This window comes from Rhinopithecus roxellana, chromosome 4 (genome assembly GCF_007565055.1).
Source record: "Rhinopithecus roxellana isolate Shanxi Qingling chromosome 4, ASM756505v1, whole genome shotgun sequence".
Classification (NCBI taxonomy): Eukaryota; Metazoa; Chordata; class Mammalia; order Primates; family Cercopithecidae; genus Rhinopithecus; species Rhinopithecus roxellana.
In genome coordinates this window covers 17,265,266-17,288,575 of record NC_044552.1, presented here as the reverse complement: position 1 = coordinate 17,288,575, position 23,310 = coordinate 17,265,266, and the positions used below count along the sequence as shown (strand labels likewise).

General features: G+C 49.2%; 1 protein-coding gene across 5 annotated transcripts in view; it reads right to left on the bottom strand.

The window, feature by feature from the left end:
- Positions 1-23,310, bottom strand: part of DUSP22 (dual specificity phosphatase 22) — a 61,224-nt gene that overhangs the window by 26,771 nt on the left and 11,143 nt on the right. For 4 of the 5 annotated variants that reach the window (XR_004056798.1, XM_010374184.2, XM_030928610.1 and 1 more), the window contains exons 2-3: positions 22,461-22,494; positions 15,449-15,531 (exon numbers count right to left, since the gene is read on the bottom strand). Coding sequence is in view for 4 of the 5 variants with exons in the window: in XM_010374184.2 (XP_010372486.1) it covers positions 15,449-15,531; positions 22,461-22,494 (117 nt within the window). In the remaining variant the exon portion in view is untranslated. Of the gene's footprint in view, positions 1-3,569; positions 3,680-15,448; positions 15,532-22,460; positions 22,497-23,310 lie in introns of those variants that run through there. The other variant, XM_030928609.1, reaches the window with a different exon arrangement.

Genomic DNA, 23,310 nt, shown 5'->3' with positions numbered 1-23,310 from the left:
ACTTCTTTCAGGTTAGTCAAAAACCGACATACATTTGACTTGTCAGATCAACAGATGAGCACTCAAAAGCTTATTTTTGTTCAAGATATTTCAGTGCAGGGCTAAAGTGGGCACAGTCAGAATGCTGGATTTCCTCCAGCCAGTACGGGCTGGGTTATGGGAAGGCGGCGAGGGAGATTCACTCTAGCTCCATCTCACCACTGAAAGTCCTATCAGGTGCTTTCGGTTCAGCTGGAGGACTTGCTGATGTACAGAACTGTGACTCATGAAAACTGGGCCAGCCTCAGCAGTCACTGGCATTCCGTGGTATTACTTAATGAAGGTGAATCCTGAACAACCCGTATCAAAAACTTGCCATGAGTGAAAGCTGCTGCTTAGAAATCAGCAGTAGATATTCTAGGAGCATTCTCTGTATGTATCATTAGGGAAAAATTTATCTTTTACAAACATTACCTGATCACACATCTCAGCTGCTGAAAAATATTCAGTGGCTCTCTCTGCAAAGTAGAGAAGACCCATCTTCACAGTGCTTCAACATCTGTCCACAACCCCTTCCTGACCTCCCATTCATTACATCTCCCTCTATCGCCCCTGCCTCCCCGAACGCCAGCAACCCTGGCTGCCATTAGTCTCCCAACTGTTCTGTGCTCTCCTGCCCCCGGCCATCCTGCCAAGTCCCTGTGGTCTTCTCTCTCTGGAATAGGCTTTCTGTGTGGCTCTTCTCGGTAAAACCTCCCTGACATACCCACCAGGCTCTCTGTGGAGGCTTCCCTCACCTCCTCGGGCCCCCCTTAGCAGACTTCAGCCCCATGCTGGGCACCCCACAGCACCAGCAGCACACGGCGCATGGCCCTGGCAGGGACTGGCACTGTGTGAAGGGCCAGTCTCTCTCCCTAGACCCCCGGATTCCTCGAATGCCCAGGGCTGTGGTCATCACCCATCAGTCTCCTGGCACCTCTCTCCTGCAGACGGTTCCAAGTGAAGAAAGGAATGCATGAGGAGGGACAAGCCGTTTCAGAATTGTAAACATGTGGCCACCAACCCAATGTGCCCCGACAGCACTGTTCCCAGGCTGGCCACGGCACCTGCAGGCAGCCCTGGAGTCACCGTCCAGCGCAGGCCGACCAGTCCAGGGCACTGTCAGGCCCGCGCCTCCACCTTCGCTCTCCTCCATCCTGTGAGTGGGGCTCTGCTGCGGCCTCTAGGGAGAGTGGTGAGCACGCTCTCCCACACGGAAAACCACGACAGGCAAAGACAAGGCAAAGATGCTGGGCATTTTGGGGGCTGCATTAAACTGGGGGCTACCCAGCCCCAAGCTTCAGACCTGGCTGGGCTCCCGGAAGCTCTTTGTTTCCTCTCAGTAATTCTCCTGCTGCCCAACAGCAAAGCTCAGGGTGGGTGAACTAGGGCCCATGTTCACGGGGGCACAGTTGTGCCCGCCGATTTACGTTACTGTCTGTGGCTCCTCACCTCATGGTGGAGGGTAGAGTAGCTGCAGCTGAAGTCCCCAAAGCCCCAGATACTACCTGGGCCTTGACAGACAAAGCGTGCCAAGCCCTGGTCTAGACAGTCCCATTGCACGAGTCACTCTCATGGCTGGCAGCTTGTTTTGCACGTCCCATTTGTCTTCGACATTTAAATGACATCTGCTACAGCACACTACCTTCTTAGAACTGCAACATTCTTAACTGGCAGTTCAGCTCAGTTCTCCCTTAAGGCAGAGAGGGACAGAAGGATTTCCCTTGAACACAGGACTTGACACAAGGAAAGTCAATGTGACATGTGAAAAATACTGAGTGCAGTGCCAGAACACAGTGGGTGTTCAATAAACGGTAGCTGACAGGACTGTCGCCAGCGACTCTCCCTCAAGGGCAATCCCATCTGCATAGTTACCAGCAGATACAGCACTGCACACGCCAGGATGCAGAAGCCCAGGGCAGACGACTCTCCAGGCACCAGCAGGGAGAGGGCCACACTGCTCTTCAAGCTGTCTCCTGTACCGACCTCCCGAGCCAGCCTCTCCCTCCCGGCAGGACGCAGCAGCCTGCCTTAAACACAGCTCCCTCCTCAGGGAGGCACAGAGCACTGCTGGGAACACTGTGCCTGCTTTGCAGTTGGCTAAGCCAGTGAGCTCTCGGAGCCCCTCGCTGGTGATGGACTGAGTCCATCAGCTGCAGATGGGTTACGGGCTTTGCAGACTGCTGCTTGTCTTCAGGCTTGGACACGATGTGCAGCATCTAGGAAATCCTTTTTGAACAGCACAGACGAATCCTCCGGCTGAACACCACGTCCTCCCTCTGGGATCACACTCTAGAAGCTGTTTCGAAAAAGAGGCAAACGCTGGCCCAGAGCAGGGTGCTGCCCTCCAGGGCTGGCCAGTTCTGCACGGGCAGGGCTGAGGCTCAAGACGTGCAAAGGTTGGACGTGGTGAGGGCCACGGGAGCTCAGGGCAGAAAGAATGTCCACGGGTTGGGAGAGTGGAGAGAAGTGAGAACAGCAGCTCTTCTGTTTCTCCTCCACACTGGGAGGGACACCCCTCTGTTATGGAGTGAGTGAATCTGAGAGACGAGCTGCATTCCTGCGCTCTGCAGCACTCACTGCCTGATGTTCACGCAGCAGGTGTGGGTGGGAGGGCGTCTTCCTTGCTCTGCTTAAGGACCAGCAGGTCACTGCTCCCTGGCCTCCCCAGGAAGGGGCAGTGCTTCTCCAAGCCCTCCACCCTCTCCATGCCTGCCATTGCTACCAGTCTGATGGGCAATTTTTTTTGACAGCTGCATCCTCTTGCACCACGGCACAGAAGGAGGCCCTAGGTCACCTCGGTCAGAGCCCACATGTGGAAGCACGTGGAAGAGAGTGCCCCGGCCACCAAGGAGGCCAGAGGACACTCACTGGGGCAGCCGTGCGGTGGCAAGCCCACTGCCGATGTAGGGGCAGCTACAGAGGGTTCGTCAGAAACCTCAGCTTAAAGGATAGTTTTAAAAACCAGAAAGCAAAAACCAAACACACCTGGAAACGTTACCCTCCTTTGCTAGCTATGAGATTCCATAATGCAATTTAACTGCAGCCTAGATCTACTCTCACTGACAAGCATTCAGAAGAGATTTCGAACTGCTTTCCATTCGGGTGCTGCGGGGCTGATCTCCCGGAACGAGGTACTTCATCAGCTAGATATATTTCATTTGTACCTATTCTACCCTGGCTAGGCTCTGCCTCCTCCCAGGTCAGTACAGCTGAAATGATCCTTGAACTACTCTGCTTAGGAATAATTTCCAAGAGTAGGAGTCTCAAGCCAAGGTCTGAGCTCTGCTCTGTTCAGCCCAGAGTTACAAACTGACAGCGAAGTCTGTGCCTTTGCAGCCATCCTAAGATGGCAAAGGGACGCCCTACGAGCCACTTCCCCCGTGTCCTCTCCTTGCACTCACAGTGGCTGCACCGCTCACGGAAGGAGCCAGGGATTAACCTCCACTAGCCGGGGAAAAATCTGAGAACGAAAAGTTGGACCTCAAGAGAAAGAGGCTGTAACTCAGATTTCGGAGGCACCTACTCTGTCCCATGCCCAGAACCTTTACCATGCATTTCATTCGCTTTCCCACGGGAACCGAAGGCCAGAGCTAGCAGGTGATGCCCCTGCCCAGTGATGAATGCTGAAACCTGACGCCGGCAGTAGTTGTGGTGATAACTGAAAGGAGAGAAATAATACTTCAGTTCAAACCTAGGGTTTGGTACTGTCCACCCCAACACACGTACACATGTGTGTGCGCGCGCACGCACGCACACACACACACACACGTCTTTAAAACACCCCAGGTAGTCTGGCCACACCGAGGGGAACACATTTTTAAAAGCATGGACAGCGCTTGTTCACAGCCTGTAATAAGGTGATGAAACTAGCTAGGTGCTATTGCTTCACTCTCAGAGTTTTAAAATAAGGCTGGATCACTTCCCTTGCAGGTGTGGGCAGACGCAAGGTCCACCTGCATTGCCTGGCAGGCAGTGATTATTCAGGGCACCTGAAAACAGCAGATTTGCTTAAACCAGTCTTTGGTAAACTAGGGCATATTTTCCTATGGCTAAAAACAACAGTGGTGCTCAGAGAGCCCTTCAACCCGGCGCTGGGTCTTAGCCAACCCCCTTTAACTTCCCATTTACACTTCGGACTGCAGACTCGAAGGCCCTCCCCACCAAGCAGCCACAACCCACGGAATCTCCCTGGAGTAGGTGTCCTCTTCCATCACCACCACCGCCACGAAGCTCAGGCTTTCTGCCAGCCACACACACAGTGCTGTCCTGACCCAGAACCAGACGCACCCTTTCCCTCCGCGGATGCTCTCCATGGACATTCCCCTCGGTTGTTTCCACCAAACTGAGCCTGTCTTCTCTTTCAAACTCCTTATGGAATTGCATCTCCTCTGAAAGCATCCCAGACTTACTATTCATGTCACTGAGCCTCCCCTTTCCAGTGTCCACAGCACCTAAAACAGCCAAACACGAGGGTCGTCTCGGATTGGGGTCTGTGAATGAGACGCTGCAGCATCTCAGCTTGGGGGAAGCAAAACACAAACTCTACATCGGGGCCACAGTGCCCCGAGGCACCCTGCAGGGGACCCCGAGGACTGTACTCAAAAGAGCTGAGACTAAGTAGAACCCACACGGCGGGTTACAGGAGTAACAAAGATGTGTGTGTCTCACAAGGTCATGTGTTCACAGGCTGTGAAGTCCATCACATACCACCACATAAAAGCAAGACGCTGGAGGATGGCCCCACCGTCAATCCCCGGTCATGCTGTCCTAGCATTTTCTTGCACGGTTTTATTCAAGAGCGAGGGCTTAGCTTCCTACGTGCATACACTGTGACACTGTGATGCTCAAATCTTCAAGTCCAGCCTAGACCTCTCTCCTGAGCCCTGGACCTGTATTTCTATCCACTGATGAATATCACACGAACATCCCACCCATGGCTGAGCTTGGTCCCTTTCTTCCACCTGGCTCTGCTTCCTGGAGCACTCACATCCCTGGGTGGCAGAGCTGTGGGTACTTACGGCCTCACTGGCTGTACTCTCAGGCGTCCCTGACTCCCCAGCCTGAGAAATGACTTTCTGTCTGTCTTCTGAAGATGTCTGATGAGGTGCCTGAGTTTCTGGCTGTTGTAACTTCTTAATGGATTGTTCCTTTATTTATGTAGTTTCCCTCTTTACCCTAATTATTATTAATTTTTCTTTTGCTTTCAATTCCATTTTATCTCATGAAAACTATCGCTATGCCATCTTCCTTTTGCTTGATTCTTGCCAGAGAATCTTTACCCTTCTTTCATTTTCAACCTTGTTATGTCACTTTATGGAAGATTTTCAGATCAAATCTGATCCTTTCACTTTTAAAAAAAATCCAGTCCCCAGCATCCCAGTTCAGACCTTCATCACTGCTAACGAGGATTACTTCAAGAGCTTTCGAGGGTCTCTGGGGTACCCACCTCCCTCACTCCACTCCATCCTCGAGGCAACATCCTGCAAAAGAAATCTGAATGTGTCACCTGGCTTTATTCATGAATCTTTGCTGGGTCTCTGCTTACTGCAAGACGAAGTTCAGATCCCACAGCTTAACAAACAATGTCTTTGCTAATCTGCTCTGAGCCTGCTTTTCCAGTCTGGCCAAGCTGGTGAGCTCTCAAGAGTGCCAGGACACACCTTCTCCTTGCATGCCCCATCCCTCAGTGTGCGCTGTGCCTCTGCACGTACTGCTTTTTCTCTACCCAGAATCCCACCTCCAACTCAACTGTCATCTCCATCACTGCCTAGCAAACCTCTGTTATCATTTAGGACCAAATTTTCACCTTTGTCGGAGCCTTGCTGTCTGCCCTGCAGTGTCAGCTGCCTCTCCTGGGTTCCCAGGGCCCTCGCCTCTGGTATGCATGTTTCAGGATTTACACGCCTGTCTCTCCTTACTGCTGGGACGCGCTCCGCTTCTCTCTGTATTTTATTCCCAGTCCCTGCTATGAGGTAGGCGCTCAATAAACGTTTGCTGAGTCTGAAGGGTTAACAACTTCCAAGGCAGCCGGAAGGAGAACTGAAGACAGCACCACCCTCAGCCGTGCTGGCCACTGTCACCACTATCGCCAGGCGGGGCTCCCCTCCCGTCCCTGACCTGCCCTGAAGCACTGAACCTACAGCACCACCCTCAGCCGTGCTGGCCACTGTCACCACTATCGCCAGGCGGGGCTCCCCTCCCGTCCCCGACCTGCCCTGAAGCACTGAACCTACAGCACCACCCTCAGCCGTGCTGGCCACTGTCACCACTATCGCCAGGCGGGGCTCCCCTCCCCGTCCCCGACCTGCCCTGAAGCACTGAACCTACGGAAGACATGCCCCTCACCTGCCCTCCCCACTGAGTCAAACCACAGTAGTCCTGCGAGGCTGCCTCAACACCCCTCTCGTGACAAAGGCTTCCCCAAATCTCCCAGCCCGTGGCCATGCAGCCCGTGCGTGGACTGGCAGAGCCTGTGCCATCTATGATAGGCACTTTGGCACCCAAAGGCAACCTGGCTGCAGTGGCGTCTATGCACACTACACTCAGTCGAAACATGGAGGAGCCCACGTGCTACACGCTTCTCCCAGAATCTGGGTTTGGAGATCCTGGCAGATCCTGCCCCTCACACATTCCCCACAGTGGACAGGGTGAGATGCAAACCAGGAAACCCACTCCAAGAACGCCGTCCTCCACACACCTGTGCCAGGTGATTGCTCAAGCAGAGCAGTCAGGAGGAAATGTTGACACCGGGACTTAACACGAAGGCAAAATCTAGAAAGAGTGTTCTGCAAAAGTCTTCAGCTGTAGGGAGAGGCTGGTCAGTGAGTATGAGCCCGAGAGAGACGGTTCCCCAGCTGAAGGACGGGGTACCTCTAGGAAGCCAGGCCAAAAGAGCTCTTTGATTTAGAAATTTAAAAAACCGTTTCCTCCCTAGACTCAGTTAAGTACCGGAAGATCTCAAGCCCTCTGAGTCCAGCCATGCAGGGGTTCTAGGGCTCCATTTGCAAGTGAGTCTGTGGCAGCAGGACCAGCAGGCGGAGGGGCCGCTCTCACACACCTGACTGCCACACAAGAAACCTAGATGCAGCTTGCTTCAAGAAAGAGCGATTACTAGACAGTTTTCGATCCCTGCTATAATCATTTCTATTTGAGTCATATCTATTTAAATCTGGGGTTGGCTTCAAACAAATTTGCCTCAACACATGAAAGCTGCTGTAGCTTTTGGTACAGCAAGTACCACTGATTCTGGGCGGCTTCAAAGAGGTTTTCCTAGAGAGGTGAAAACAGCTGAGGTGTGCTGGAAACAACTGTCAATCTGAAAACCATTCCAGGTCAAACAGCAACTGGTTTTCAAAAGACCTGGACCTTTCTAGCAACTTGACACCCACAGTGTTTTCGGTGAGATAGCTGAATTCACCCACGCTGGAAACCATGGCCAACGTGAATAGGAAAGCTTGCCCAGCGCTTCGAGCTGTGTCCCCCGGGGATCTGTGAGTCCTGAAAAGGGGCAGAGATTCATTTTGTGTCCAATCAATCAGGTAGAAATAGAGCACACAGGAAATAAAGTCTAGACCATTAAAGAAGTGTCTTGGGCCGTCTTCTCCCTTTGAAGATTAAGATGACTGATATGAAGTGGATGACATACTTGCTCTGGACCAACTGGCCATGGACAGCAGGATGTAGCCAAACACAGACTGCCTTCCAGTCAGGCCTGAACATTCAAATGAAATCTACCTATCACTACCAGACACACAGAGCATGGCCCACAGACGCCCTTCCCTTCTCTCTCTCCCTCTCTTCACTCAAATGGATACTTGGACATGATCTTACTGTGACAAATAAATTCAAGAATTTTTTTCTTTTTTAAATAGAGGAAAAAGTGGGAACCATCCATCCCTCCCTCCCTTTCCATTCTAGTTCTCTAGGAAATAACCAGTTTGAGGAGTCTGGCATGGTCCTTTCCAACCCTTATCTGTGCATCATCATGCATATAAATGTAATACAGAAATACGCCATTGACTTTAAATTTTACACAGATGTGGTTATATTATGGGTATCATCCTATAACTTGCTTCTTTTTCTTAACAGTGGACTTAACCCTGTGAACACACAGACGTCTTCCTTTTCTTGTTGAATTGCTGCCAAGTATTCCTGAAAATGGATGAACCATCACTGACCACTCCCCTCCTGCCGAATATGGGGGTTGGCTCCAATCTGTTGCCATTACAAACAGGGCTGCCATGAATGGCTGCACACCTGAACGTCTGCACTCATCTGTGTGTGTGAGATGTGTGGCTTTGGGGCGTTATCCTCCTTGTGCCTGGAGAAGTGCAACCCACAGCTTCTGTGACTTGCAGTTCTGGACAGGAAAGGCCTTGGGGTCCTGAGAGCTGAGACCTGCTGTGGTCACCTGGTGAAAGGTGGGGCTGGAGGTGACGGCCTGCATGGCAGCCTCAGTGGCTGCTGGAGGAGAGCCACAGGCAATGAGGTTCTCTCTTGACAACCAGAACATAAGTCCCTGTGCCCTGAATGTCCTCTCAGCTTTTCCTAATGATGATAAGCTTTGCAAAGTCTGTGACAGCGTTTCCACAAGCTGTGTCCCCACCCTGGCATGGGGCTTGACCACGGCAAAGCCACCTTTAACTGACTGTCACTGTCTGTGTCGTGGATGCATGGTCCTCCTTGCAGAGTGAACCTTTTAATGCCAACCAAAGGTAGCTCTCTAGAGATCAGTGAGAAAGTCACAGGAGCTGTGCAGGGGATTATTGGTTGTTAGTAACTTAGGAAAGGATCATTCCGAACCAGAGGCCACAGCAGCTCTGTAGAGCAGGACATCCACAGGCACCACTGCTTACCAGAGAAAGGAGGAACTACACAGACAGCCCAGAGAAGCCAGGCTGCATTGGACTAACCGATCCTCTGGCTTCACAAATTGCTTGTGATAAAGAAATCATTCTTGACCCAACTCTACTTTCATACCCTAACGAGCCACAAGTGACCAAAGACACGACAAGACGTGATTTCTCACTTTGGAATGGGGCTAAAAAGGTGCATATCTCGCCTCTCATTAGCAGACGTCTGCAGAGGGGCCCCTGTGTGCTGGATCCACGCTGAGTGCTCTAAGGACCAGAGAAACTCCAGCACGGCGGCTGCCTGTGTGGGCTTGCAGGCCGGCCCAGGAGCCCGATGTGGGCCATGAACACTTCCGTCATCAAGCACAGGTTAAATGGATGCTTAATACCCTACAGAAGTAGTGACAGTGCACACATAACTCACGACCCAACTGAAGATATTACAGAAACGGGGCAGAAGTCCTGAGTTCGGAGGACCCTGACGGTGTCCCTTTTGGAGGAAGGAGAGCTGGGGCTGAGCTCGGAGGGAGGGAGAATTCATGTGGGCAAGAGAGGGTGGGAAGAGAGGAAAGAGAATACACACATGCCTTCTTCAGCTTTAAACACCCTTTATCATCTTGCTTCTGGCTTGCTTTACATTTGGGGAGCCAACAAAACTTCTGTTCAAGAGGAATGGGGTGGATCAGCAAGAGGAACATGTGGCAGGAAACCAGGGTCCCTCCAGGAGCCGTCGTAACCCACGGAAAGAGGATGGGGCCATCCCAGCGGACTGGGAATCTCACCTTGGGGAGTTTGCTCATCAGTAAGCAGGTAAATAAAGACAGAAGTACAGGCATACAGATAACAACCAGAGGCAGAAGCCAACCACAAACTAACACAATTGAAGTCCTGGCACCAACACTTCAAAAAATGTCTTCAGTGTTAAAAGAAACATAAATAGAATCACCAAGAATAAATGTCTGCATATGAAAACATCCCATTCTTTTAAAAATACCATAAATGGTTCACACTGAAAACAGAAAATATCCAAGCTGAACTCCAGCTCATAAAAGCTACCTGGTACACAAACAATACCCTGGTCTTCATAGATGAGTATAAATCATTTTTTCTCTACCTGATCCTACACTATCATCTTACGATATGTGTTATTTTTAAAAAGGTAAGGTTCTCCATGTTAGAAGCCTAGTGAAGGCATGATAATATTTCTTAGAACTTTTTTTTGTTAATAGTGAGAAATAGTTTTGTTTCCTGCAGGTGCTCTGGTTAAATACACAAAATGAAAAATGAAACATGAAATTTTTACATTAGAAAGAGTTCTGTTTCTTTTTTTCAGGGGAAGGGAGAAACCTTTCATTGCTCAATATTATTTTCTCAGCAACTACAAACAATATCGGGTTTCTGATTTGAAAAATCACTGTCTTTGCAACCGGAGTTTTCACCAACCCTCAAACCTGGAGCCATCAGCAGACGCTGAAGACGCTGCCCCCACCCAGCCCCATGAAAAAGGAAAGACTTCTGAGCAGACACAAGCAACTCCCTGACAAAGTCCGAACATGGACACAGGTGAAGGAGGATTTTGTTTTTTCCTCTTAAACAGGTCTGGGCTTACTTTCTATTGAAATTAATATATGCGGCAATCATTTTCCGCCATTTTACCAGCATCATGTGCTCCAAAGTTTTGATACCAAAAGTGTACTCCTGAAGGGCTGCAAAACCCTTGCCTCTGGAGTGAGAAGGCCTCGGTTCCAGCCCTGGCCCTGCCACTTGCTGACAGATGATGTGAGACGTCACCCAGGCAGCCTGGGTAAGCCATAGAGGCACCAAAATAACACCATCCACCTTGCTGGACTCCGAGTTCTCAGAGGAAGTCATGTCCTGTCACTGCCCACCAGCCGGAGTACCAGGGATCACATTTTCTGAATTCCTAGGCATCGCCACAGGCCCAGTCAAATGTCTCCAGATTCAACGGCAGAAGAGGGACCTCATTCTCTGGGCTTCCACAGGCTCTGTTCCTGCTCCAAGCTACAGCTCTTCTCTCATGGTCATTAATGTTTATAAAGCATCTACAATGCATATCTTGTGCAAACACTAAAGGCTCTGCCAGGGAAGATCTTGGGATGAACTCATTTCTGTCACCCACAGTACCCGTCCCAAGGCCTGGAACGTGGTAGGAGCTCAAGAAATGAATAAATCAGTAACCCTTTATCTTCAAAGGGAAGAACTATCTGGAAAGGGACGGGATGTGTGAAGAGGGTATTTGCAGCAAATAACAGCAAAAATCTTGCTAATGGGCCGGGCGCGGTGGCTCAAGCCTGTAATCCCAGCACTTTGGGAGGCCGAGACGGGCGGATCACGAGGTCAGGAGATCGAGACCATCCTGGCTAACCCGGTGAAACCCCGTCTCTACTAAAAATACAAAAAACTAGCCAGGCGAGGTGGCTGGCGCCTGTAGTCCCAGCTACTCGGGAGGCTGAGGCAGGATAATGGCGTAAACCCGGGAGGCGGAGCTTGCAGTGAGCTGAGATCCGGCCACTGCACTCCAGCCTGGGCGACAGAGCGAGACTCCGTCTCAAAAAAAAAAAAAAAAAAAAAAAATCTTGCTAATTAGAAGTAAAGAAGAGCAAAGCTCTGCGCTGGTGATGGCGTGGGGGGAAGGCACTTTCATCCGTTGCTAGTACAAGCACAAATCGCACAACCTTTTTCCAAGGTGATCTGGTAAGATCTATCAATACCACTAAGGATATCGGAAACATCAGTGGTGCCAGGAGGGAACGGGGGCAGCGAGGCATGCTGGGAAGCCCTGGTCTGAACGAGGAGTCCCGGCTTCCATCAGGCGACCCAGACGGCCGTGGGAATGAATCCCAGGCAAGCCCGTTCACGTCTCCCGTCGTCCAGGTTTCTGTCCACCCAGCAACGGAGCTGGGCTTGCTCATCTCTAGACCCTGCTTAGCTGGGACTTCTGTCTCAGACAGACAGCGGTGGGGCACAGAAATGGGCCAGAGCTGCTCAGAATCTCAGATGTGACTTTAGGGCGGACTAGAAAGCCTAGAAGTCCCCAGTTTTCTATGACGTTTCTAAGATCTCCGTTCTGGAAGGTCTACTCCTCAGCCACTCTTCTGAAGAGGTAGTAAGTGGAGACACAGGCCTTTTTCCCTTGGCTGACCACCTCATCCCTCATGGTCCAGTGGATAAACACACCTTGTCTCATCCACCCAAGACGCATCAGAGACCATCCAGCCGCTGCCTGACCACAGGCAAGGCACAGCCACTCTGAAGGCCTGAGAACAGACCTTCCATGTTATTTTTCCAGCCAGGCTGTAGGAAGAGTACAAGATGCTGTGAATGCTATTTTGGGAAACCCCAACCCCCAACAAATTACCCAAATAATGAAGTCCGATCTAATCCAACCAAAAGCAACCAAGGCACAAGTTCCTCAGTTCCTTCCTAAGTAAACTCAGTAAGTGCATAAGGACTAAAACTTTCTTCATCAGATCTCTCGTAGCAGGTACATTTCATAGCACAGTCGTTGGTCGGGAGTTGTGACAGGTTACAGATCATTACCTCCAGAGAGGATGGAACAGGCTCAAAAACTGTACAACCTTCCATTCTGCCTATGGCAGGTTCTCACAACAAACCAAGTAAACCAGGATTGAAAGGCAGCAGTCTGTACAAAGGCAGCCTCAGCCAGCAACAAGCCCAGAGTGGTACCCTCCCCTCCCACCCAGGTGCCTCGGCCCAGCTGCTGCACAAGCAACCCTCCAGACCAGTGCTCACCCCGGAGGCTCCCATGGGGGCCTCCTTATTTGGATCCCCTGGATTTCACAGGAAATATTTCATGGGGGTCTCAGTAGGAGGCGCATCACATAAGCAAGCACATACAATGTTTCCTGGCTCACAAAGGCTGATGTATGTCTGCACAACAGGGCTCTCAAGCCTTTATTCTGACTACACGACCACGAACCTTCCAGAGGGGAATAAAGTGTGCTAAGTTTTCTCAACTTGCATGACCACATCCAACAATATGAATACCCTCTCTCACGTAGTCTCCATCACAATAAAGGTAGAACTAGAGTAGAAACTCTTTGAGAAAAAAGCCCTTTGTAATGGATGCTAAGAACCCCAGAGCTTTAAACGCACTGAGATGTTCGTCGGAAATGACCCACAGAAGTATCCACAGCGTAGTGCCCAGCACACGGCTTCACAGCAGCAGGGCTCGTGGGACACCGGCATGGACGTAGTAAGACCAAAACCCTTCCATTTCAGACAGGAGCTACCCTCCCACTTCCTACCAAGCCCCAGCCCGGGGCTGCCCAGAGAAGCCAGCGGCCATTCAATAAATACGTGTGGTTTTGAAGATCTCAGAAAAGAGAGGAGACCCAGCTCTCTCCTCGCCTACCACTTATCCCTTCACCCTCACTTCGGGGCTCTCACCAACCGGGGGGTCAGCGCACTGCATTTGCTTGACCCTGCACAGTCTCCCCGCTCACCTTCATCCCTGCCCCGTTTCTCTCCCAGGATCAGGCTGCAAACACATCATTTCCCTGACTCATCTCAGGCTGCGTGAGGACACAGCTTCTGGATCTGGATTTGAAACTCAAGACAGAAGACTGCCTTTATGCCCCACGCAGACAGCTAAACAAAGATTTGAAACTTCTAAGAGTGTAACTTAATGTGGGCACCACCAATTCAATAACTTTGGTGCCTCACTTTTCCCCACTGTGCAATCAGAGGCTGTTGTTTTAATTTTTAAAATAAGAATAGATCATGCATTACTTGTGAACTTAAAGATTAATAAAATGCTAAGAGGGGCAATACGAAACTACACTATGCTACAAAACAGTGGTATAACACTTAATAAATATAAAATCACAAGGAAGTACTTATTATGAAGCTAAGATGATAATAGCACCCAGAGACTACAACAGGATGTCTCCAAGTAAAAGCCATCCCAGTGAAGAAAAAGGGCAGACTTCTCTCTCTTTTTAACGGCAGAATTTGTCCTTATAGACTGAGCTACAGAGGGAATAAAAAAGCATCTGTAGTGTGCTGTGCTGGGAACACAGTGTGCCCACAGCTCTGAGGTTTTACACAATCAGTGCGCTCTTTATACCTGAGTTACAACCCCACCTGCTTCACTCGCTAGCCTGTGGCTTCCCGAGTGACAAGGGCTGCAGCTCTGATTTCTAACACTGGCAGATCTCCTGTTTACACAGAGGTCACAATGGGAGCAGATTGAAGGGTCATGTGCACACACGACAGTGTGTTCCATTAAATGGAGTATAAAGCAGGAGGCAGGCCTGGGGCTGAGGGTGGAGAGGGCATCTCTGCAATTTATTAAAATAAAGGAAACCTCAGGCCTCATCTTGTGATTTAAGAGGAAGTCAATCATGACCAGTTTGCAGTTTAACTTGCCATCTTGGCCATAGCTTGGCTGTATTTTAAATACAAACTATTGTTGACAGATGAAAAAATGGAGTGGCTATTTTCAAAGGAACTGTTAGGCTCCAAAAAATGTTTGTTGTTGTTGTTATTTCCAATAAAATCATGCTGGAACACAAATTATGGCACCTTACCAAAAAATTTATGAGTAAACAATACAAGGAAGTAGGAGCTCGGCGATCTGGAGAAATTAATTGAGGTTTGTTCACCAGCTATGAATCTCTGGTACTACAATGTTTAGTAGAATCATTTGTTATTCTACATTCTCACCAGTTTTAGCTTGCTTTATACTAACTAAAATCTGGCAGCCCTTATGGCTAAAGAGAACAGATACAATTAAAAAACATTACCTACTCTTGCCTAATATAAATTTAAATGAAAACAGCCTGAACCAGGATTCTTTCTTTCAGAACAAGTCACCCCTCCCTTTCCAACACCCCACCCTAAAATAGAAAAACACACACATCGCAACCACACAGCATTATTTTCTAAAAGGAGGTAACTTGGGCTCTGTCAAGGCCAATAAACATAAACAGATTTTACCTCTAGCCAACAGCTCAAACCGTCCATTAGGGTAAATTTAAAGATGTTTTTGGAATTAGTGCACAAGCAGACACACCCTGTTTACCCTGAAAACCTGACACACAACAGCTTCTACATGAAAGTCTCCAGGTTAGAGCGGCCCTGGGAAACCTCCAGGCACAATTGACCTTCTGTTTTCTTTTACCCCTGGATGCCAATGGTGGCTATTTGAGCGTAACTGGGACAAAATCAGGAAATGAGCAGGCTGAAGTGTTTTGGATTTTAAAACCAGAGATGACTCTGAAAGGAATGAAATGGGCTTTAAATGTCCTTAAGGTCCAGCGGGAAATGCAGCATCAGCTTATTCCTAGGCATTTAGCCAAGAAAGCCAAAGTGGCAACGCAGCAGGAGTGTGATCAGAAAAAGCACACACCCTTGTGCCACGCCACAGAGAGCGCGCTGACATAACTACGGCCTGAGCACAACGGGAGCACCGCCAGAGACCACAGGAGCACGTTCGCACGGAGAGAACGTGGCTGCCTTCATGAACGTCATATGCACTCCCACGGAATACAAATGAAGACGCCCACACACGCCCCCCGGTGCCCTCTTACCTCCAGCATAGGCCTGGCACTATCGTGGACAGACAGAATATGTGTCACCTTGTTCTTGCTCAACTGTTCCGCATCCCTGGCATCTGTCAGAGAAGAAAGGGGATGGACATTTTGATATCTTTGCAAGTTAATTACTCCTAAAGTCTAGCCAGAAAAAAAAAAAAAAAAACAAAAACCCCACAAAATGACTTACATATTTCTTTCCTGAAACTTCGTAACTGACCATACATGTAGGGAATTTCGGGCTACTGCTTTCATATATTTTGTCTAACTTTATTTCTGACTGTCTCATCTTTTGACCCAGAGTGGCAAAGAAAAAAACTTTCTATGAGGAACAAGAGTCCCTTGAAATGATCAGACGCAGAAAGGCCTCTGGAATATAACGGCAGCCTCCTCTCACTGCCGCTTGGCTAAATGGCTACCTCGAACCATCTGCTATGTGGTCCCTAGACTGATGCCAAGGAGTCATAAGATGCCACACATCACAGTTCAATACTGTACAGCCAGTCATGAACCAGTGTTACTTCTATAAACCAATGAGAATTCCTGCTGAACAATTTTCTGTAATCACCACTCTCCTGATTCATCTTTTTTTCTTTAAAAACTTGAGCCTCTATTTTATTTTCCAGAGCACTCCCCAAGGCAACTTGAAAGTGTGTTTCAGGCTACAGTCCTCAAGCTTGGCCCAAATAAACTCTCTGTATTAATTTTGCCTCAGCTTCTTCCTTTTAGGCAAAAACAGTGTTAATCCAGCACTTGAAGTGCACTTAGATTAATCAACGTTGTAATCATGATGGATTACATCATCAGGAAGCTAAATTTACGAGACCATTTTGTAGTCAGCATTTGTAAGAGATGACCTTAGGTCAGTCTTTTTGCATGAGACACATAATATTAGGGATATTTAAAATATATTTTTTAAATTCAATGACCTCTTAATGATTAGAATTCTTAAAAAGCTAAATACAAAAGAACCACTAACTCTGTGCATTACTTCTTTCCCCAGATGTCAAAAGCATGGACGGTTCTGGATTCAGACAGGCCTGTGGTTTACATGATCTATATTCACTTTAAAGCACAATTAGAAAATGAAACTCTTTCTGGAAATTCCAAACAGAACTGTCTATCAGCTATCAGTTGGCTATTAAATTATCTCCATACGAACCTAAGAAGATAACAAAATGATATCCCCTTCCAATATTCCTATCTGCAAAAAGAAGACCGAATGGTGTGATCCCCTGAATTGGAACCCTTCTACTAATCTACAAAACGGGGGGCCAGCAGGAAATGAGGAGGTCCACTTCTCTGCACCCCCATCCCAGCCTGGCCAAGCTTTTCAAAATGATACAGGAGAAAGGGATTGAAAGGCAAATGTTTAGGCCGGGTGTGGTGACTCACACCTGTAATCCTTGAACTTTGGGAGGCCGAGACAGGCGGATCACCTGAGGTCAGGAGTGTGAGACCAGCCTGGCCAACATGGCGAAATCAGGTCTCTACTAAAATTACAAAATTTATCTGGGCGTGGTGGTGTGCACCTGTAATCCCCACTACTAGGGAGGTGAAGTAGGAGGATCGCTTGAACCCAGGAGGCGGAGGTTGCCGTGAGCTGAGATCGTCCCACTGAACACCAGCCTGGGCAACAGAGTGAGAATCCACCTCAAACAAAACAAAACAGCAACAACAAAGAAAGGCAAACGTTTAATTATCATGGTTCTGGAGACTATTTCACAGCATGGGAAAATGCTCGGGGTATAATGCGAACCATAAATATGACACAGACCCAACGTATAAAAGCACAGAGACATGCTCCCTCCCACAGCAGGGAGCGTGGCGGGACTGGTCCAAAGGCAGCCCCAGCTCAGAGACGGAATTACAAGTGGTTTTTTTCCTTCTTTATCGCTTGCGTGTGTGTGTGTGTGTGTGTGTGTTCTACATGAGTGGCTCTAAAGTTTAACACCCTGTGAACTACCAAGAGGCTCAGTTAGAAAGGTGGAGGCCAGAGTGCAAGCTTAGTTCCTGATCCACCCCGGGGCTGAGGAATCTCCATTTCTAACAAGCCTTGATGATGATGCAGAAATCAAGAAACGTTGTTCTAAACATTCAGCAATGTCAGGAAAAAAATTTAACTCATATTAAAATACCAGTTTCATTTTAAGACTCTTTTCATTGCTCCAACTTCTCAGGCGTCACATTCCAGGCTGCTGCTTTCCCAGATTCAAATTCTCCAGCTTCAGGTTCAGGGCTATCGCTTTCAAGTATTTTGCCTAAGTTTATGTCTGACCAGCTCATCTTTTGACCCAAAGTGAGAAAGAAAAACCCTTTTTATATGAGGAACACGAGCCCTTTATCAGGCTCAGAAAGGCATCCATCCCGTAAGGGCAGTCTCCTCTCACTCCCGCTTGAGCTAAATCGTTACCTCGAAGCCACCTGCTATGGATGGGAGCCATCTACACAGCACATGCGGACTCACTGCCAACCCCCCACCCCTCACAAGTTGGAGTACCAGCAGGGCTAGCTTAGAATTAATTAGGCAGAAGCTAGAATCGTTTTGGAAGACACAGGCAGCCAGTCCTCACATTCACACCAAAATGGGATTTTCCAATCGCCACCAGTATGGACATTTTAGACAAGCAGTGAAACAGACAAAGCCGGGGCTTCGGCGCTCCCTGAACCCGCAGGAGGTGGGACAGGGACCCAGCAGACGTGGGGCAGCCTGACGGGGCCAGGTCATCTTACCCTCCCACCTGGCTCCTCCAGACACCCATTCCACCTGGCGTTTGAATTTTAACAATCCATATTTGTTTCAATCTACTTTGCTCCTTTCACAGCAGCTTTATTGAGATATAATTCACACACCATAATATGCACCCTGATCAAGTCCATGATTCAGTGGTTTCATACATTCACAAGGCTGCGTAACTGTCACAAATCATAACTTTAGAACATTCTCTTCACCCAGTAAAATGCCTTTATAATACAGAGTGAATCTTTTTAAAGTGGCCTGGGGAAAAAAAAAGTATACATTTCTGAATACAGAAGACCACTCGATATCACACAACGGCCAACGGACTGCTGGACTCCAAAGCAAAGGGAAGCACTCCAGGGCCAGCGCTTCTCCTTTTCCTCACTGCACGCTCGCACCATGTCTGCTGATGCATCCCTTCCCATGAGGCACAGGCTCTGCCAACTTACTTGAGTGCATAAAATGCTTAATGAAACCTGCCGGGTGATGACACTGGAACTTTATTTCTTACGGACTTCACATTATTGATTGTCCTGGAAGGCCAATGAGCAGCGAAGTCACGAGCTGGGAATCCAGCTGTAAGGCCCAGGGTGGAGCTTCCTCAGGTGCACAGACACAAGCTTGTATATTTCCAACACGCTGCTCCTGAGCACAGACCTACAGGGTCAGAACTTAGCACGCTGGTGCTCAGCATGGGGTCCTCCAACCGGCAGCACAGCATCACCTGGAGCTGACTCCACCCCAGGTCTACTTGATCAGAACGTGCACTTTAGCAAGAATCCCACAAGGTCATGTGCACCCTAACACTGAGCCCCAGAGGGAATGGACTTTGGCCTGGTGCCAGTGGGCCCCTCCCCAACTGCCAATCACAAATGCAACAGGCTAGTAACTCATAAAACTAACAGGAAGGTTACCAGTTAGAATTCATGTGGAAAAAAATAAGTCTGGATGGACATATGCTGACCTCTCAAGCATGGTTATGTTGTCTCAGCAAGCTGACAGCAGACTACCTCTGACCAGGCTGGCCCTGTCCAAACAACTGGGTACCCACCAGGACTGTCTGTCTCACTGGCAGACACAAAACACAAGCTCTAGACCGCGAACATGGTCTCAATGTGCACCACCCGCATACACACAGTACCTAAGAGTGCTCCCTCTTTTCTAGAATTCTGTGGACATCTTCAAACAACGAGGGCTTCCTCTGGCAGCTGACATCCACTGTTGCTGGCACACAGTTGTAAGGAAGCCACGGACCCACCCTCTGGCCCAGGGAGGGGCTGCTCCCTCTGGCTTCCACTCCCTGCCTTCCCTCCTGGCGTGTGGGCGAGGCTGCCTGCTGCATCCTGGAGCCTCAACAGAGAGGCTCTCACCAAAGCGTCGAAGACCCAAAGACCGGGCTCCAGAGCTGGGTTTGTTTGTGGGTCTTCTCCAGGAGAAAAAATCACCAGGTCCTGCAAAACCATTTGTTGATTCATTACAAAGCTTTTTTTTTTTTTTTTAAGGGCTGCAGAGTGACACGTGAGGGATCCCACTGAAAGGAAGGAGGGAAGAAGAGAAGGAAGGGAGGGAGAGAAAAAGGAGGGAAGTGGGGCGGGAAGAGAGGAAATGGGAAGGGGAAGAGAAGGGAGGGGAGGAAGGAGAAGGGACAGAAGAAGGGAGGGGAGGAAGAAGGGACAGAAGAAGGGAGTGACTGTCCACATTCCTTTCCACTTTACTGGTTCTTGTGTTACAAGAGGAACGTATTACTTGTGATTTTAAGAGCAAGATAAATGACTATATGAGATGCCAGGCGAGAGCACATATGACAGCTGGATTCGCCGCCCAGGAAAAAAGAAAGAGGCCACATTCTACACTGGGTTTCCACCCTCGCCAGCTAATGCCACCCAGCTGCCTACTGCAGACCTGGCATCCATCGGGCCCCATGGCAGCAGCAGTGAGTGTGTGGGTGTTTATTTCTCAGGGCACCAGGTATTGGGCACTGAGCCCACCGAGGGCATCGCCCATCGTCTGGGTCAGCCCCGCTACAGCCCTGTGAGGCAGATGCCATCTTCCCAGTCTACACCCCCAGGTGTATAACCCGTCTGAGGACACACACTGTTCTGCACCTGCTGTTGGACTCTGACAGCCTGAGGACAGGGACGCTGGTCCACATCCAACTCCCAGCACATTGTGTGCTCCCGACAAGCTTGTGCAATGAACAAGTGAATTCACAGCACAATGGGGAAAAAACACTTCCTCTCCTTCTAGCCCCACTTGCCAATTCACTGTACTCTCATTCCCTTCTTTTACATAAGCCTCGTACCTGGAAAGCATTTAATAAATATTTGGCTAACGAGTGAATAAAACACAACCTCATACCAATATCAGAATAACTCAAGGTAGTAACACAGCATCGACCCGAAGAACAAGGAGAGGAGATGGGCTGTCTACAACAGTCTCAGAGACTAAACCACAAAGCACGAGACCCAGGAACCTGGAAGGAGTCCTATGTCACGGAATATTTAGAAAACAGGTGTAGCTTGTAGTATGAAAAGAAATTTAAATATTTTCTTAAAGCTGTCCTTCCAAAAAAGGTAACCTTTCATGATTAAGGCTAAAACTCTCACATATTATTGTCAGAAGTATTGAATTTGGTTCATATTTATTAAAATTTTTAATTTCAAACCTTTCATCTAGCAATTCTACTTCTAAGAACTTATCCTAAACTCTGTTCTCAAAGATACTCCCTTTCCCCATGAAAATAGTTAATACCTCACTAAATAACTCTGACATTCGCTACATTAATGTACCCTGGCCTACCCACCACAAAGGGTTTGCTGCTTTTCAGAACTACAAAGCTTACTAATTTAGCAAGTCCAGTACTATTTTTAACATGTTGTACAATTAGCAGCTGTCAGCTCTCTGTGCTTAATTCTCTTTGAGGCCAATTAGTGAGCTGGCGGGAAAAGGGGCGGGAGGTGTGTGGAGATAAACATTATACAGAGCACAGAGAAATAACAAAGATTATTTGTACAATCAATTTGAATCTGAACTCGGAAATTTCAGCAGCATCCAGAAAGCCAGCAGGAGTGGCCGTGTTCCGGCTTGTGAGAGATGGGAGGAGCATGAGCTGCTGATGACACGGTGTGGCTCTGCCTGACCTAACACGGTGAGGCCTTGTCTGCAAGCTTCCCAAGCCCCTCCCATCCTATTAAGGGCCCTCATCTCTATCTTCCCACCTCCTCTCAGTGATTCACTTACACAAACTCTGAATGTCACCTGGCAGGCGGACTTGGCCCCTCCCTGGAAGCCAACAAGCCCAGTGACCACCGTGCCCTAGAGCTGAGTGAAAACAGAGTCAATAGCTGACAGTAAATCAATCAGCACTGAACAAGTTGCAGGAAATGTGTGAGAAGAGAAGCAGCACCAGATGAGAAGAATCTGCCAGAAATGAAATCGTCACTCTTGTTTCCCGGGTGACTTAAAAAGAACAGGCTTCTGAAAATTTCTCAACAGTAACTAAAAAATGAAAGTGGTCAAAGGGTATAAGCAAGTCACGTGATTGCTGAATGTGCCTGTTGTCCACCGTCTTTTGATGATAACGTCCCAACGGGTGTGGAGAGTTAAAAGGAGCACCCAAGGCAGAGCTGGAGCCTCACAGCCTCACACCACTCCATCAGGGGACGGTCAAGGGGTTGGGGTGCACCCAGCAAGGGGCTTGGGTGCAAGTGACGGCCACTCCCAGAACAGACTGCAGACTGAGTCTACACTTTGCCTGTCAGTCTCACACATGAGAAGTCTAAAGCTGATCTTTTAAAAAGTGAACTCACTTTTGGTGGAAACAGCCCAAATGTCCACGAACAAATAAATGGAAGCAAAATGAGGCCTATGCACACAATGGACTATTATTCGGCTTTAAGAAGGAAGGCCATTCTGACACATGCTACAACATGGACGAACTGTGACACTGGGCTCAGTAAAATAAGCCAGTCTCGAAAGCACAAATACTGTATGATTCCACTAGGAGGAGGTTCTGAGAGTCGTCAGATTCTTAGAGGCAGAAAGCAGAATGGTGGTTGCCCGGGGCTGGGAGGAGAGGAATGGGGAGTTAGTGTTTAACAGGGACACAGTTTCAGGTTGGGAACGGGAAATGTCCTGCAGAAGAAAGTTGGTGATGGTTGCACAGCAATGCAAATTACTTAAAGCCATTGACCTACACACTTTAAAATGGTCAAGACACATTGTATGTTATGTGTATTTTACCACAACAATAAAAAAGCAAGAACTCACCTTTGAAGTTGCCGATGTACAGGCCGGGCAGGATCTAGGAGAAAGAGACACAGACATGAGCCTGGCAGACTCTAAGTGGATGGCGTTGTAGAAGGGGGCCTCATCCAGCAGCAGGATCCCTGCAAAGGCCAGGCGCTTCCCCAGTACAGCCCCTCCCTGACAGACACGCGGGTGACCCAGCACCCCCAGCGGCCTGTGGAAGGCTGCAGGTGGTGCCATCGCCTCGCTGGGTTGAGGGCCCGGCTTTGACCCCATTATCCTCATTTGCAGCCCTGCAGTGCTGGTGGGCATTCTGAGGGTCCAAGTCCCCTGCCCCGCCTGCCCACCCTGGCCCCGCAGCCCTGGCGGCCCCACAGCCCTGCGCTCTGCTGCATGAGGCCACTGCACACACGGTGCCTGCTGCACACATGGTGCCCGCTGCAGGCGGTTACACTCCCGCCCACCTCACCCTTGGCCTGTCCTGAGCCCTGAGTCCAGGGCTGGCCCCCGACTCGGCCCCCGACTCAGTGCCGGTAGCCCTCTGTGTCCCTCTGTGTCCCCTGGGTGGCGATGCTGTCGCGAGGGCCCCCGACTCAGTGCTGGTAGCCCTCTGTGTCCCTCTGTGTCCCCTGGGTGGCGATGCTGTTGCGAGGGCTTGACCAGGTGAAGGCCCATCTTTCTGTCGAGGAAAACTCCTTGGGCAGCAAACAAATCCTGTCGCTCACTGCTGCCTCCCGAGCCCCAGGCCAGGAGGACAGTCAACAAGGGGTTGTTAAATAATTAAATAAATGATCCAACCTGCAAATATATGCAAGTTAATAAGAACACATCTTTGTCGCAAAATGTCCAAGGCAGTGGTTCTCAAACCAAA